The 12,487-nt window shown below is 42.5% G+C and overlaps 1 protein-coding gene across 18 annotated transcripts in view; it reads right to left on the minus strand.

The window, feature by feature from the left end:
• Nucleotides 1–12,487, minus strand: part of Ppp6r3 (protein phosphatase 6 regulatory subunit 3) — a 132,281-nt gene that overhangs the window by 34,109 nt on the left and 85,685 nt on the right. For all 18 annotated transcript variants that reach the window (XM_075972958.1, XM_075972960.1, XM_075972957.1 and 15 more), the window contains exons 9-14: nt 11,002–11,131; nt 8,194–8,346; nt 6,746–6,895; nt 5,271–5,335; nt 2,365–2,480; nt 195–280 (exon numbers count right to left, since the gene is read on the minus strand). In XM_075972958.1, the coding sequence (XP_075829073.1) occupies nt 195–280; nt 2,365–2,480; nt 5,271–5,335; nt 6,746–6,895; nt 8,194–8,346; nt 11,002–11,131 (700 nt within the window). The remainder of the gene's footprint in view (nt 1–194; nt 281–2,364; nt 2,481–5,270; nt 5,336–6,745; nt 6,896–8,193; nt 8,347–11,001; nt 11,132–12,487) is intronic.

Below are 12,487 nucleotides of genomic sequence, written 5' to 3' on the forward strand. Positions count from 1 at the left end.
GACATGGGTGGCTTTTTAGTACCTTTTTGCCATGCAAGGCAGGTCACTAGGAGATGACTGAACAAATCAAGAATGCTGTGAATACTATCTACTTTCTGCAAAGCGTTACAAGCTTATCTTTGGCCCACATTCCAAGTAACCAAGCAATGGTTGAGAGCACCAAAACCCCAGAGATGTAACCTTGTGAAACCTACTAGATCTACCGTGTTCCTCTTGTTCGTCTCTCCCAAGGAGCTCGTGCAGAATGTCTCCCATCGCTCCCTGACTTCGTCGGGAAGATCTTCAGAGTGAAAAAGGAAAAAAAAAAGCATTATCATACAGTGACCCACAGGGACAAGAGTGCACAGTCTCGAGGAGTAGCTGCATGAATAGCATGTGGGGGAGTCCAATCAGCGGAAGTCCTGGCTATGGCCAGCCTAGTGGTCCAACAGACCCAGTATACAGACTTGAGCCCCAACAACCAGCCCCATCTCACCAACAATGCAGGCCTGATCTGGGTAAGAGTAGAGACTTAGCAATTACTGACAATGCTTTGCTGAAATTAAACATGGAATTGTATCTTCAAACAACTCTTCTGAAAGAGGATACGTCTTTGGGGTGGGGTCAGAGTAAGAACTGTATGTGGTTAAGTTTAAGAAGCCTACAAATATCAGCTTCTGTCCTCTACCGGGATCCTGAGACAAATACCAGGCTGATGAAGGAATGATACACAGAACCCTGCTGGATGCTGAGATTGTACTTGTATTGTCTCTTACATGTTAGCTTCATAAACAAAACATGAAGGGATGCTCCACAGCCTAATCCTGCTTTCTAGAGAAACTTTAAAAGAATGACTTGCAATGGTTTTCTGAAAAAATGAAGGCATGACTACACATCTTAGAGGCCTAACTATAGAAAGGTGATCGATCACCTGACAGTTCTGGTTTAAGCAACCATACACAGGTGCACACTTAATGCAGGCAACTTCCAAGAAGGAACAAGAACAAATGGTCATCTCTCCTTGATAAGGATACAAACCATGAGGAAGGGCGTGCACTTCTCAAGAAGCAAAATTATAGGAGGCCCAGTCTCAGTTTTTCTGTTACTGGGTAAGAACTAGGCTTTCAGTGCACACTCAACAGAGCACCACTTTTTACCAACACTTTTATCAGTTTCTTGCTTTCAAAGAAGTCTCAGAACTAACTATATCCTCTGGGAGAGAGGCCTGCAGGTCAGGGCATTTGGTACTCTCATTCTGGCAGAAATGGATTTGAGCTCTGAACCCTATATGGAAGGCACACAAGTCACCTTGGGCTAAATAAATTTAAATGCTGGTAGAAAAAGAATCCTTAAGGAGCCAAAAATTCTCATTTTGCATAGAAGAAATGCTGACAGTGCTTTAGTTTCTCAAAAAAAGGAATTTAATCACAGGTAACAACAGGAGGGAGGATGGGTTAGATTCTGGATGCAAGAGAGATGGTTCAGTGCTTAAAAGCATTTGCTACTTTTCCAGGAAACCTAGGTTCTGTTCCCAGCACCCATTCGGTGGCTCACAACCATCCATAAAGTCAAGCTACAGGAGATCCAACGCTCTTCTTCTGACCAGGTACAAATGTGTTGTATATACATGCACATAAGCAAAACACTAATAATATATACGGGGGAGGACTTCAGAAGAAAAAGGAAGAACTACCATAGCTTGAGTGCTTCTACTCCAATACACAAACAAGGAACCAGATCAGAGACTGGAGGGGTGGCTTAGGGGTTAAGAGAACTGGCTACTCTTCTAGAGAACCTGGGTTTGATCCCAGGCAATTCACAACCACCTATAATTCCAGTTCCAGAAGAAATCTGAAAACCTTTTCAGACCTCCACAGACACTGAATGCACATGGTGTACAAACACATATGGAGGCAAAATGCTGATACACATACAATAAATAACCCCCACCCAAGACAGGGTCTCACTATGTCGCTATTTGGGAACTGACTGCACAGACCAGGCTGGCCTCAAACTCAGAGATCTGCCTGCCTCTGCCCCCCAAGTGCTGGGATTAAAGGCATCTACTACTACGTCTGGTGAATAGATTAATCTTTAAAAACAGAACAAAAAGCCAGGCCACCAACAGAGATCTGTAACAGGAAGTGACTCCAGCATGCTGTTTGGTTTCTAAATGGACAGCAGCAATCAGAGCAGCAGTATAGCTGAGAACCACATGGTTCAAACATTCTCAAGAGCCACAGTGAGATAGTTAAACCATCTCTAAAATGTAAAAAAACTTCAATCTTTGTTTCCCGAAGTGTAAATGTAAAGTGTTCCCAGCACTTTAACCCCTCACCCCTCTGATCTCACACAAATGTAAAGAGAATTGTTTAAATGACTTACCTTTGATAAGCTGCTGTACTAACGCACTGTTCGGACCCTTGTCAGTGCTATGCACAATACAATTAGCTATCCTTGTGAGGTGTCCCATGTAACCATGCCGTCGTCCTCCCTCAGCCCTGACAAGAGGAAAGAACAAATACTCAGACTGAGAGGATGACATTCAGCAGCTTCTCAAATGGAGAGTACATACATAACGCAAGGCAGAGCAGCATGCTAACAGGACCAGCAACAATCACTGTCATAGAGAGTATCTGGAGCAAACATTCACCAATGCCCCACACCACTAGAATTTTCCGTTACATTTTGGTAAAATTCTGAATTTTAGACTTTAGTCAGATTATAAAAAAAACTGAGGTCAGAATTTTGTTGACCTTTTTCCACCAAAAGACATCAAATTTTATTTGTGCTGACAGACAAATCATAACTACTAATGGTATTTCTCAACTTGAGACAGTGGCTTATCTGAGAACTTGGATGAGGTAAGAAAAGCAGTGCCCTTGCATTTGCTGAAGGCCACATAGAACAGAAGCCAGTAAAATCAGTCCTCAATGTTTTCTTCTGCAAAGATCTACTCTTTCCAACCACATTCATTTTACACTAAGACTATCTTTTTAATATCCATGACTTACAAAATAAAAGATTTTTGTTGGAGACAGCAGGGCAGAGCTTAAAAGGAGAAAATCCTTTCAGGAGCACTAAAAGATGACAACATCTTGGAGGCCCGCCTGGAAAATACAACACCTACTGGGTAAACTTCAGGGCGTGGAATTTGAGGCTCACACTGAGCTACAAAGGCTGCCTTTGGCTTCACAGTAAGTTCCAGAGACTCTAGTGTCCCCAAAGACAACTTCTTAACCCTCCCATACACCCTTAAGGCCACAGGTAAGTAAAAAAACCAAAAGACTATTTGCAAAGTTTTGGACATAGTGAAGCAGTATAGAAAACTCTTAGGACCCCAAGCTTATATGGCTGTTGTTGATTCACCTGGCCTTCAGAACATAGGCCTATAGAAAGAGAAGAGTATACAGGATACTTATGTACTAGTCCAATGAGGCAGGAAGAGAGAGACTAGTAGGTGGGAGGTCACAGAGGACACAGAACCAGAGGTATCCAGCAGACCTCACATAGGTCCCCTAAAGGAGCTCCATTTGGAATAATGTGCCTGCTAATCAAAACCCCTTGCCACAGTCACATATGCTAGCACTAGTTTCAGATATGGCCACATCAAAACCCATCCATGCTTCTTAGTGTTTACTAACCACAAAAAACAACAAAAGCAATCTGATTCCTGCCCTGAGTCACTTAGCTCCTTCAGAAGCTGAATACAGATCTGAACAGTGATGACTTTGACAGTATAAACTATTGAGAATCTTAGCTGGTAGAATGAAGCTTAGCTTGCACTAAAATACTGGGTTTAATCACTTGCACCTCATAAAACCAGACATGGGCACATGGTTGTAATCCTAGCACTGGAGAAGAAGCAGGACCAGAGGTCCAAGGTCACCCACAGCTCAACCTCAACAATGACGTTGATGCCAGCTCCACTCCCCCAAAGGAAGGGGATGTGGGAAAACAATGTATCTGTGGTGAATGGATAAATAAATAAATAACGATGGTGGATCACTCTATGTTCTGACTGCAGTGGTGGTTATATACAGGCTTCATATAGCACTCATACTTCCTGAGATTGGTCATGTAGGAAAGGTATATCCTGACAAATGAGAAACAGACTTAAATATAACTCAGAAGGAAACACAATTGCATTCATAAACACACTGGTTAAGCAAGACAATGCCTATAAAGAACAGTAAAGCCAGATGGTCACCTCCTCCCCACCCACTAAACCTACGGAAAACAAAAGCTGAACTGAAACCATAAAACCACTAGAACAAAAGACAAACACAATACTGGTCTGGGCAGAGATATTTTGGAAAATACCCCAAAACACTAATAATATAAGCAACAAAAGGCAAATGGGATCACCTCAAACTATGAAGAAACTATAGTAGGTAGAAGGTATTCCACACAAGAGGTTAGTGGAACTCAGAGCATTTCCACAGTGGAGCACAGCCAGGAGAACACAGAAAGGCCAACAGCAAACCTCTCCTCATTCTACCTAAATAATGCTTATGATATAGTCATTCCTCAAGAGAAGACATACAAATGGCCCAGAGATACACAAAAAGATGCGGTATCACTAATTAACAGGAACACACAAACCATTGCTAATGATCAGAACTCCCTTTTCCTACCCTGGCACACATATAAACCACCACCTAGTTAATGCCATCTATAAGCTAGGTGTCACTTATACAAACACACCCAGCATCATACAGCAGCACACCCTGAAAGTACTTTCCAAACCTACCCTCTACTGCCTGTTTCAGAATCTGGGGATGATGTAAAAACTCCCAGGGCATTGAAAAGAGTACCTGCTAGCCACTACTGTTCTTGCTACTACCACCAGTACCACCAGTACCACCACCACCACCACGATGACTACGGCCACCACCGTATTGACATTTTATGTAAGAAAGTTGTGGGTAGGGTCAACTAATGCTTCACCAAATCTTGACAACGAAGAAAATATTAAACATTGTTCCCCTTTAGGTGTATCCCTGCAGTGATGCTTTACTCTGAGAGCAAGTACATAGAATGCTCTGTCCTGAGGGGGTAATCACTGCACACCAGGGGAGAGTCGATTTTTGACTGCTTTTATTCAACTCAATACTACTCTTAGAAAGCCTTCCAAAACAGCAGAGTTCTAAGAACTGACCAAAGGTTAGTAGAATAGTATCTGTTAGGATATAACTTTATTTTCACTTTCTCTAACTAGCAAAGGGGAGATGGTAACATTTTCTGTAATATAAATCAAATTGTACTGCTTTCAGAAACAAGTGACTTACTGTTTCTTCTCATTTGCATCCCAGGCTTCAAGGATTCGCTCTATTAATTGACATTTTTGGAAAAGCTAAATAAAAAAAGAATACTCCAATTACTTCAATTATTCAATAATGGTTAAAGCATTAAAATACTAAAGCAAACCAAGCTTGTTGGCTCCACCTTAAAGACCAGCATCCTGGATATAGGGTAGACAGATCTCTGTGAGTTCAAGGCCAGCCTGATCTAAACAGTGAGACCCTGTCTTTAAAAACAAAAAAATAAATTACATAAAAATAAAACTGTCTGTGGTTCTTAGTTACAGGAACATCCGAATGCAGTATGGTATGGCTTACTCCAAATCCCCTAATGGACCTGGCCACACAGGGAACTAGATAACTTGTTGCTAAGGGTGTTGCCACAGTAAGCAGTGAACCTGAGGCAAAGTGAAGATTTGTTAACTAAAGAAAGCTGGTCAGAAGCACAGGGCCCAACCAGAAGTCAGACAATGAAAGTATGCTCTGGCAATCTAGCACAGAACTAACACAGTGATCTATTTTTCTGTTGTTTGCTTTATTTTACTAGGGATGGGGGAAGCAGTTAAGACAGGGTCTCATGTAGGGCAGGCTGATCTTGAACTCACTGATTCTGTATTTATTTATCTTGTAAGTGCTATGTTTATACACATACACAACCATCCCTGGCTTAAGTCACTTTTAAATGTGCGCAACGTAACTTGAATGTATCTGAATGCTTGTGCAATATTGAGAACTTATGTCCTACCAAAACTCTAGCAGTCAAAGAGAAGCAGCTGTGAACTGCAAACTTCAATGAGCAAGGGCACTTGTCTACTCTAGGCATCTGGCTACTCAGCCAGCCTTTCTGCCTTCCAGGTCTGGGAATAAAAAACATGAGAACTAGATTAGATAAAGTCATAGGAATGTAGAACTCTGAAGACTGACCCAGAAAAATCACTAAGAAATATGAATTTTATACAAGAGACTCCTGACTCCCAAGTCAGGTATCACTGTGCACAGTTATAAACCCATCTCTTGGGAGCCTGAGGCAGAAAGTTCATGAGTCCAAGATCAGTCTGATCTATACAGCAAGATCCCTCTGTCCCTTGCCCATAAAACAAGAGACCCTAAAAACATTACTCAACATTGACTAAAACTCATTTTGTCAAACTTTTAGGCACTTATTCAGCACCAATAGTTAAATTCTGGTGTGCCAAAGTAGTGTAAAAGCATTCTCAGCAGTACTTAACTATCTGCGGTTCTTTTAACACCCTCAAGGTTTGTTCAAACTTCTAATAGTCGCCAGGAAAGAAGGCCTACAATTCATTTAGCAGTGTTATGTCCAGGAAGTGATTAACAAAATAACTGGTCAACGTGCAATGAGCATGTGGCAGCTAAACCTTACGACATGGAAGCTACTCACTCTTTAACTGTGGTTAATTTCACACCCTGGAAAACAATAGTAACAAGGAAATAATGCTTACATGCTTCAACAACAAATTGTCTCCAGTGGAGTCTTGATCAGTAATGGTGCCATTTTCTGCATTCTCAAAAGGACTGGCAAGAATGAGCGCAATACAAATTTCCACTTGAGTATGTAGAAAGTTATTCCATGTGTACTTGAAGAACATGTCCTACAAAATAAAAGTGCAGTCTTTTCAGTAAGCTCAATGCTGAAGCCACCACTTTAAACATACAGACAGCAGTAATTCGTTCAGGGTGGGGAGATGCTCAGTCAGTTAAAGTGGTTGCTGAGTAAGTGGAGGATCTGACTCTGGATCCCCAGTACCTACTTAAAAGCTGGGCATAGTGGCATATACGTCTGCAATCCATCCAGTGCTGGGAAAGTGAATACAGGTAGAGCTAACTGACGAGCTTCAGAGTCAATCAGTCTCCTCTGTCTCAAAAGACAAGGTAGAAGGCTACCAAGTTGACTTAGTAGGTAAAGGTGCTTGTCACCAAGACTGACTACCTAAATTTCACTCTGGGAACCCATGTTCCCACATGATGAAAGGAGAGAACCGACTCCTAAAGCGTGTAGTCTGACCTCAATATGGGATCCACGTTAAAAAGAACAAATGGTTTAATATTTAAAGGGGAGGTTTCAAATACTACTTCATAGTCCATATAACTATCTGTTCATTCAAAATGCTTGAATTTGCATAGACTATATTAGACAGTAGAGGAAAGTTTCAGGAACATGAAGAAAAGATAAGCATAGCCTTCTCAAAGAGAAAGTGTTAAAGTGATGCAAACATCCAGCTCAGCCATTCCCAGGCTCTTCACTGTGCGGCTCCAGGTAGAATTACCACTGCTTCTTCAAACCACCAGGCATGCAGTAAGCTTTGTTTTGCACGTTCATGAACTGAATTAAGGTTCATTTTTAAATGAAGAAATGTGATGCAGAGCATTATTTTTATTGAAAAAAGGTCTAGATTAACCTAACAACAGCACTGTCATAGTCTCCACTGGCGGCAGAATGTCTATCTGTAGATAACAGGTTGCTAAATTTCTCTTTCCTGTTTAAAGTTGGGCTTCCTTCTCAGAGCCCCTAAGTGTGCAGAATGCAGGACAGTCATTTACAAGGTACCCCGTCACAGATGTGGGCCTGAGCAGTGAGCCAGTGTCTTGTAATGTGTGTGTCTCTGTTAGTTTTGTTTTGCTCTAGTACTTTCTGGGTTCCTAGTGTGCCCCAACTTTGCTTCCCAGAGGTGAGGAGGAAACAAGCTCTTCCCCTGTACTGGATGGACAGGTGTCAGAAGTAAGCTGACACCTCTAGCACCCCATATCACATGCAGGCTTGGGATAAGTCAGACTCAGTTCAGAGCAGTTTCAGCGCTCAGGGTGGCAGTACTAGACAGTGAGTTCACACCTATGTCAATTTATAAGACTTAGGCATTATCAAGGGTGACTTCATGAGGCAGAATCTCACCAATATGACACCAATGCTGTTCAGTTCCATCAGATCCCCATTTATACTGCTGGTATTGGTTTGAAGCAGGCTGGATATCAACCTAATCACATTCAACCGAGTGTTCCCAACAGGAGGGTCCAGTATACCCCATGTAGTCTTCATTACACTTTTCTGAGGAAGAAAAAGATTTAAATTAAATTCAGTTAAATGAATAAATAAAAAGTCCATGTGCTGACACGGAAGGCCAGCTAACATCATACCATTTTTGTTTTTTTTTTTTTTTTTTTTTTTTTTTGGTTTTTCGAGACAGGGTTTCTCTGTGGTTTTGGAGCCTGTCCTGGAACTAGCTCTTGTAGACCAGGCTGGTCTCGAACTCACAGAGATCCGCCTGCCTCTGCCTCCCGAGTGCTGGGATTAAAGGCGTGCGCCACCACCGCCCGGCTACATCATACCATTTTTGTGTGAGAGAAATCTAACCTTTAGGCAGAATCTTAACAAGAAGTCAGAAACAAGTACATATGGTAAAAGGGGAGTGTCTGCCCTGAGAAGTAGGATGAATGGTTTGTTCTTGTCTACAAAGGGAGTGTCAGTGATATGAAATCACAAGACAGAAGCAGATGCTGTGTGTTCTGTCAGGAAAGAGTGACAAACTAAAATGCCATGCTCTCCCTGAAGGTTCTACACACGTCCTCCACTTCACCTATTTCCAGAACCCACATAGTAGAATGGAAGGAGATAAAAGGCTCCTACAAGTTGTCCTCTAACTTACACAAACTTCTTAAAAAACAAAACAACACCAAAACGTAGTACGTAATGCTAATTAGGGTAAGTCTCTTATTTCCAAGGTTCTCAGATTGCTGAAACCAAGATTTTATCCTTGGCTACTCTCTTCTGCTGGCCCACGCCTTACAGTTCTACTCCATGGAACTCGGGAGACTTTCGAAAAAGCTTCATGGTGCTTAGGGGTGATTACCTGCTTAGCATGAATAGATTACATTCAATCCTTCGTGCAGCGAGCAAGTTCATTAATCAATTAAGCTTCTGTAATAAATTCCTGAATCTATTCATACACTTTATCAGAGTGAAGTCAGGTGTGTCACTCACTGCTAGAGTGAAAGAGACTCAGTTATGAATTGGGGCCATTGAGTCAGGTGCCTCTTTGTTCACTTAGGGAGAAGCTGAGTGGACCACCAAAGACAATGCATGGGTCCTCATCACACCTCTCCTATCCTCTTCCTCCATTTTTCATTGGTGATGCTCTCTCTTCTAGATCTTTTTCTTACTCTGGCTCTGCCAAGAAGGATGCCGCTGGCTGCTAAACACTGAAAAAAGTTCCCTAGGGTGAATGAGATGAATGAAGATGCAGAGCTCTGGCTGCAATGGGCCCAACAGGACCTTGACCACAGAGAGAACTGCTAACTACTCACAACAGACATGAGTGAAGCTAACCAGACACTTGGGATTTGGACTTAAGGTATCTTGTTACCCCTCCCTCAAAAGGTTAAGCAGAAAACAATGTGGTCAACTAAACAAAAATGGTCGTCACAGGCTCATATATTTGAATTCTTGGTCTCCAGGAAGTGGTCATCAGGATTAGAAGGTATGCATGCCCTTGTTGGAAGAAGCTTGTTAATGGGGATGGGATTGGAGGTTTCAAAAGTCCGTGGCAGGGCCAGTCTCTCCCTCTCTGCCTGAAGATCAGGATGTAGCTCTCAGCTACTGCTCCAGCACCATGCCCCTTACCCTCATGATGATAATGGACTAAGATTCTAAATTGGTAATCAAGATCCAACTAATGTTTCCTTTTATAAGAGTTGCCTTGGTCATGGTCTTTTTCACAGCAACAGTACAGTAACTAAGTAACAAGACCTCATATAGAAGTGACCAATCTATATACTAAATTCTCAATGACTCATACCAACGTATACACTACAGATGGCACTGGATCCAAATGTACAGGGTAAATGAAAAGGACCATGGAAGACCCAGACGCTAGAAGAATCACAGTAGGAGCAGTGTGATTCCTACTATGCCTCTTTGGCACGTCTCCTGAAGTTCCACTGTGTTCAGGTTTGCATACAGATGCTCCTCATAGAAAAGCAACACCCTGCACCAGGTCCTTTCTAAGTTGTATACCAAGATCTCGGTGGACTGTATCTCAATTAAAACTTTATCTGTCTACACCGTCCCCAAGATCATACAAAATACATTTCAAAAATCAGGCCAGGAAAGGCTGACTTTACCTCAAAAGCCTAAAAAGACTGTGCTACATATAGGAACATGTTTACTTTAACTGATATATAGGTTCTCAAGGAGGTACAAAACAAAAATGTGAGTTTACTAACTAGATGTTTTTAATTCTGATTTCCCCTCATTTAGAAAATGCATATGGATAAAAGTCAATTTAAAAACTAGCTTACAGGAGGCACATAAGGCTCAGGCAAGATGATAGCAAATTCAAGGCCAGCCTGAAATATATAGCAAAACCCTTCCCCCGACTCAAAAAAAGGGAGAAAAAAAAAATCAACCAGCAAAAAAAATAGTTCAGAGGCAGCAAAACATAATAGTTTTTTACCTTTAAAAGTATTATGCAGGCTGAGGAGATGGCTCAGCGGCTGAAGCACTTTCCTCCTAGTATGAGTTCTATTTCTAGAACCCAGAGATTCGAGTGGAATCTGGTACATGCATACACATACTTTTAAAAACATAGTGTGTCACACTAATTATAACTATGGTCAATCACTTATTTCCAAGGTTCTTAGACACTCTAGTGACTGCCTAAACCAAACCCATGGCTGCCAGTAACACTTGTGACAGCAACTCTACCTTGGGTGGCTCGAGAAGAAGTTCATGGAAAGATCCAAGTCTTCCTCGGATGGCTTCTAGAACACTCTTGTTAACTGAACAAGTTGAGTGGCCCATGCCTGGTGGGCAGATCTCTATATGGCCTTCAAACCTGGAAAACAAATCAAGGTAACCACTGTAATTCAGAATAATTCACGAGAGTTCTCCATGTCAACTCTGCAGGAACACACTTCAAAAATCTGTGACTATATTATGGTGATGTCAGAGAAGAGGCTGAGAAACGGAGAGAAACAATACTCATGAGATTAGCCACCATGTCCTTAGAACCTAAAGGAGTTATTAGGTGAGATATTATGCCATATCTCCAGATTCCCCTGAGCCATTTGTCTCCTGTCACTGCCATACTGAAAGGTAGGTCTCTATTAGATGAGAAAATGTGGAATCAAATGGAGGGCTGACCCAAGTCACAGGACACAGTGCATTACCTGCCAGCTGGAAATGTTAATAATAAGCAGGCCCCTACTTATTCCCTTGAGCATTTTAGATAAACAACACTGATTTCTATTCTGGTGGTTTAATTTACTCTACATAAAAATTAGTCTTCAATCATTACACTTGTTTCTTAGGGGGAAAAAAAAAGTCCTAGGTCTCTAGATTTGAGGTGGGAAGAATTTCAACCACCAGCCTCTGGCACCAGGTAGTTGGTCACCATTATAGTGAGTACAAGGTAGCAAAATGGAGGAGGGAGGATAGGTGAGGAAGAAGGGACAAAGAATGATTCATGTGCTGAGGAAAGGCAGATCTGGAAAGATAAGGGCAGTAAAGAACAAGCTGAGGTAGATGCCCTGCTTGCCAGGACCATGACTTGTTTCATGACCCTGATATAGCTATGGGGGTCATGCTGACGTCTGTGGCTACTGTAGCCATGGAGGGCCCTGTGGATGCCCGGAGCCTGGGCCACTATCTGTGACCAAGAGATGTACACTCACAGGGGCCATGATCAAGATTCCTTTGCTGCCACCCAGCACCATGGTGATATCTGGCCTGGATTGCTGCCAGGGGCCATGTCTAGGTCTAGGGCCCTGCTGCAACTAGGCTGAGTTGATGTTTATGGCTCCTGAGGGCTATGCAGAGGTCCACGGTCTGGACCTACACCTGAGGCAATGATATTCTTAGAGGTCCAAGTTACTGCCGGGGCCAAATAAACCTGGGTGGCCCATGCTGTCACTCAGGGCCATGGTGTCATCCAGTCCCAAACTGTGGTCATCCATGGGCTATGTTTGGGTCCATGGTCCTATCACAGCCAGGGTCTGTGTCAATGTCCATGGCTCCTGTTACCATCAAAGACTGAGTGGATACCCTGGATCCACCAGGGGAAATGTTGGCGTTTGAAGGCCATGCTGCCATTTGGACCATGTTGATCAGAGCAATCTGCAATGCCAACTAGGGTTGCAGTGACACCCAGGCCCAGGCTGTTGCGGAGGACTATGTTTGGGTCCATGGTCCT

This window comes from Microtus pennsylvanicus, chromosome 5 (genome assembly GCF_037038515.1).
Source record: "Microtus pennsylvanicus isolate mMicPen1 chromosome 5, mMicPen1.hap1, whole genome shotgun sequence".
NCBI lineage: Eukaryota > Metazoa > Chordata > Mammalia > Rodentia > Cricetidae > Microtus > Microtus pennsylvanicus.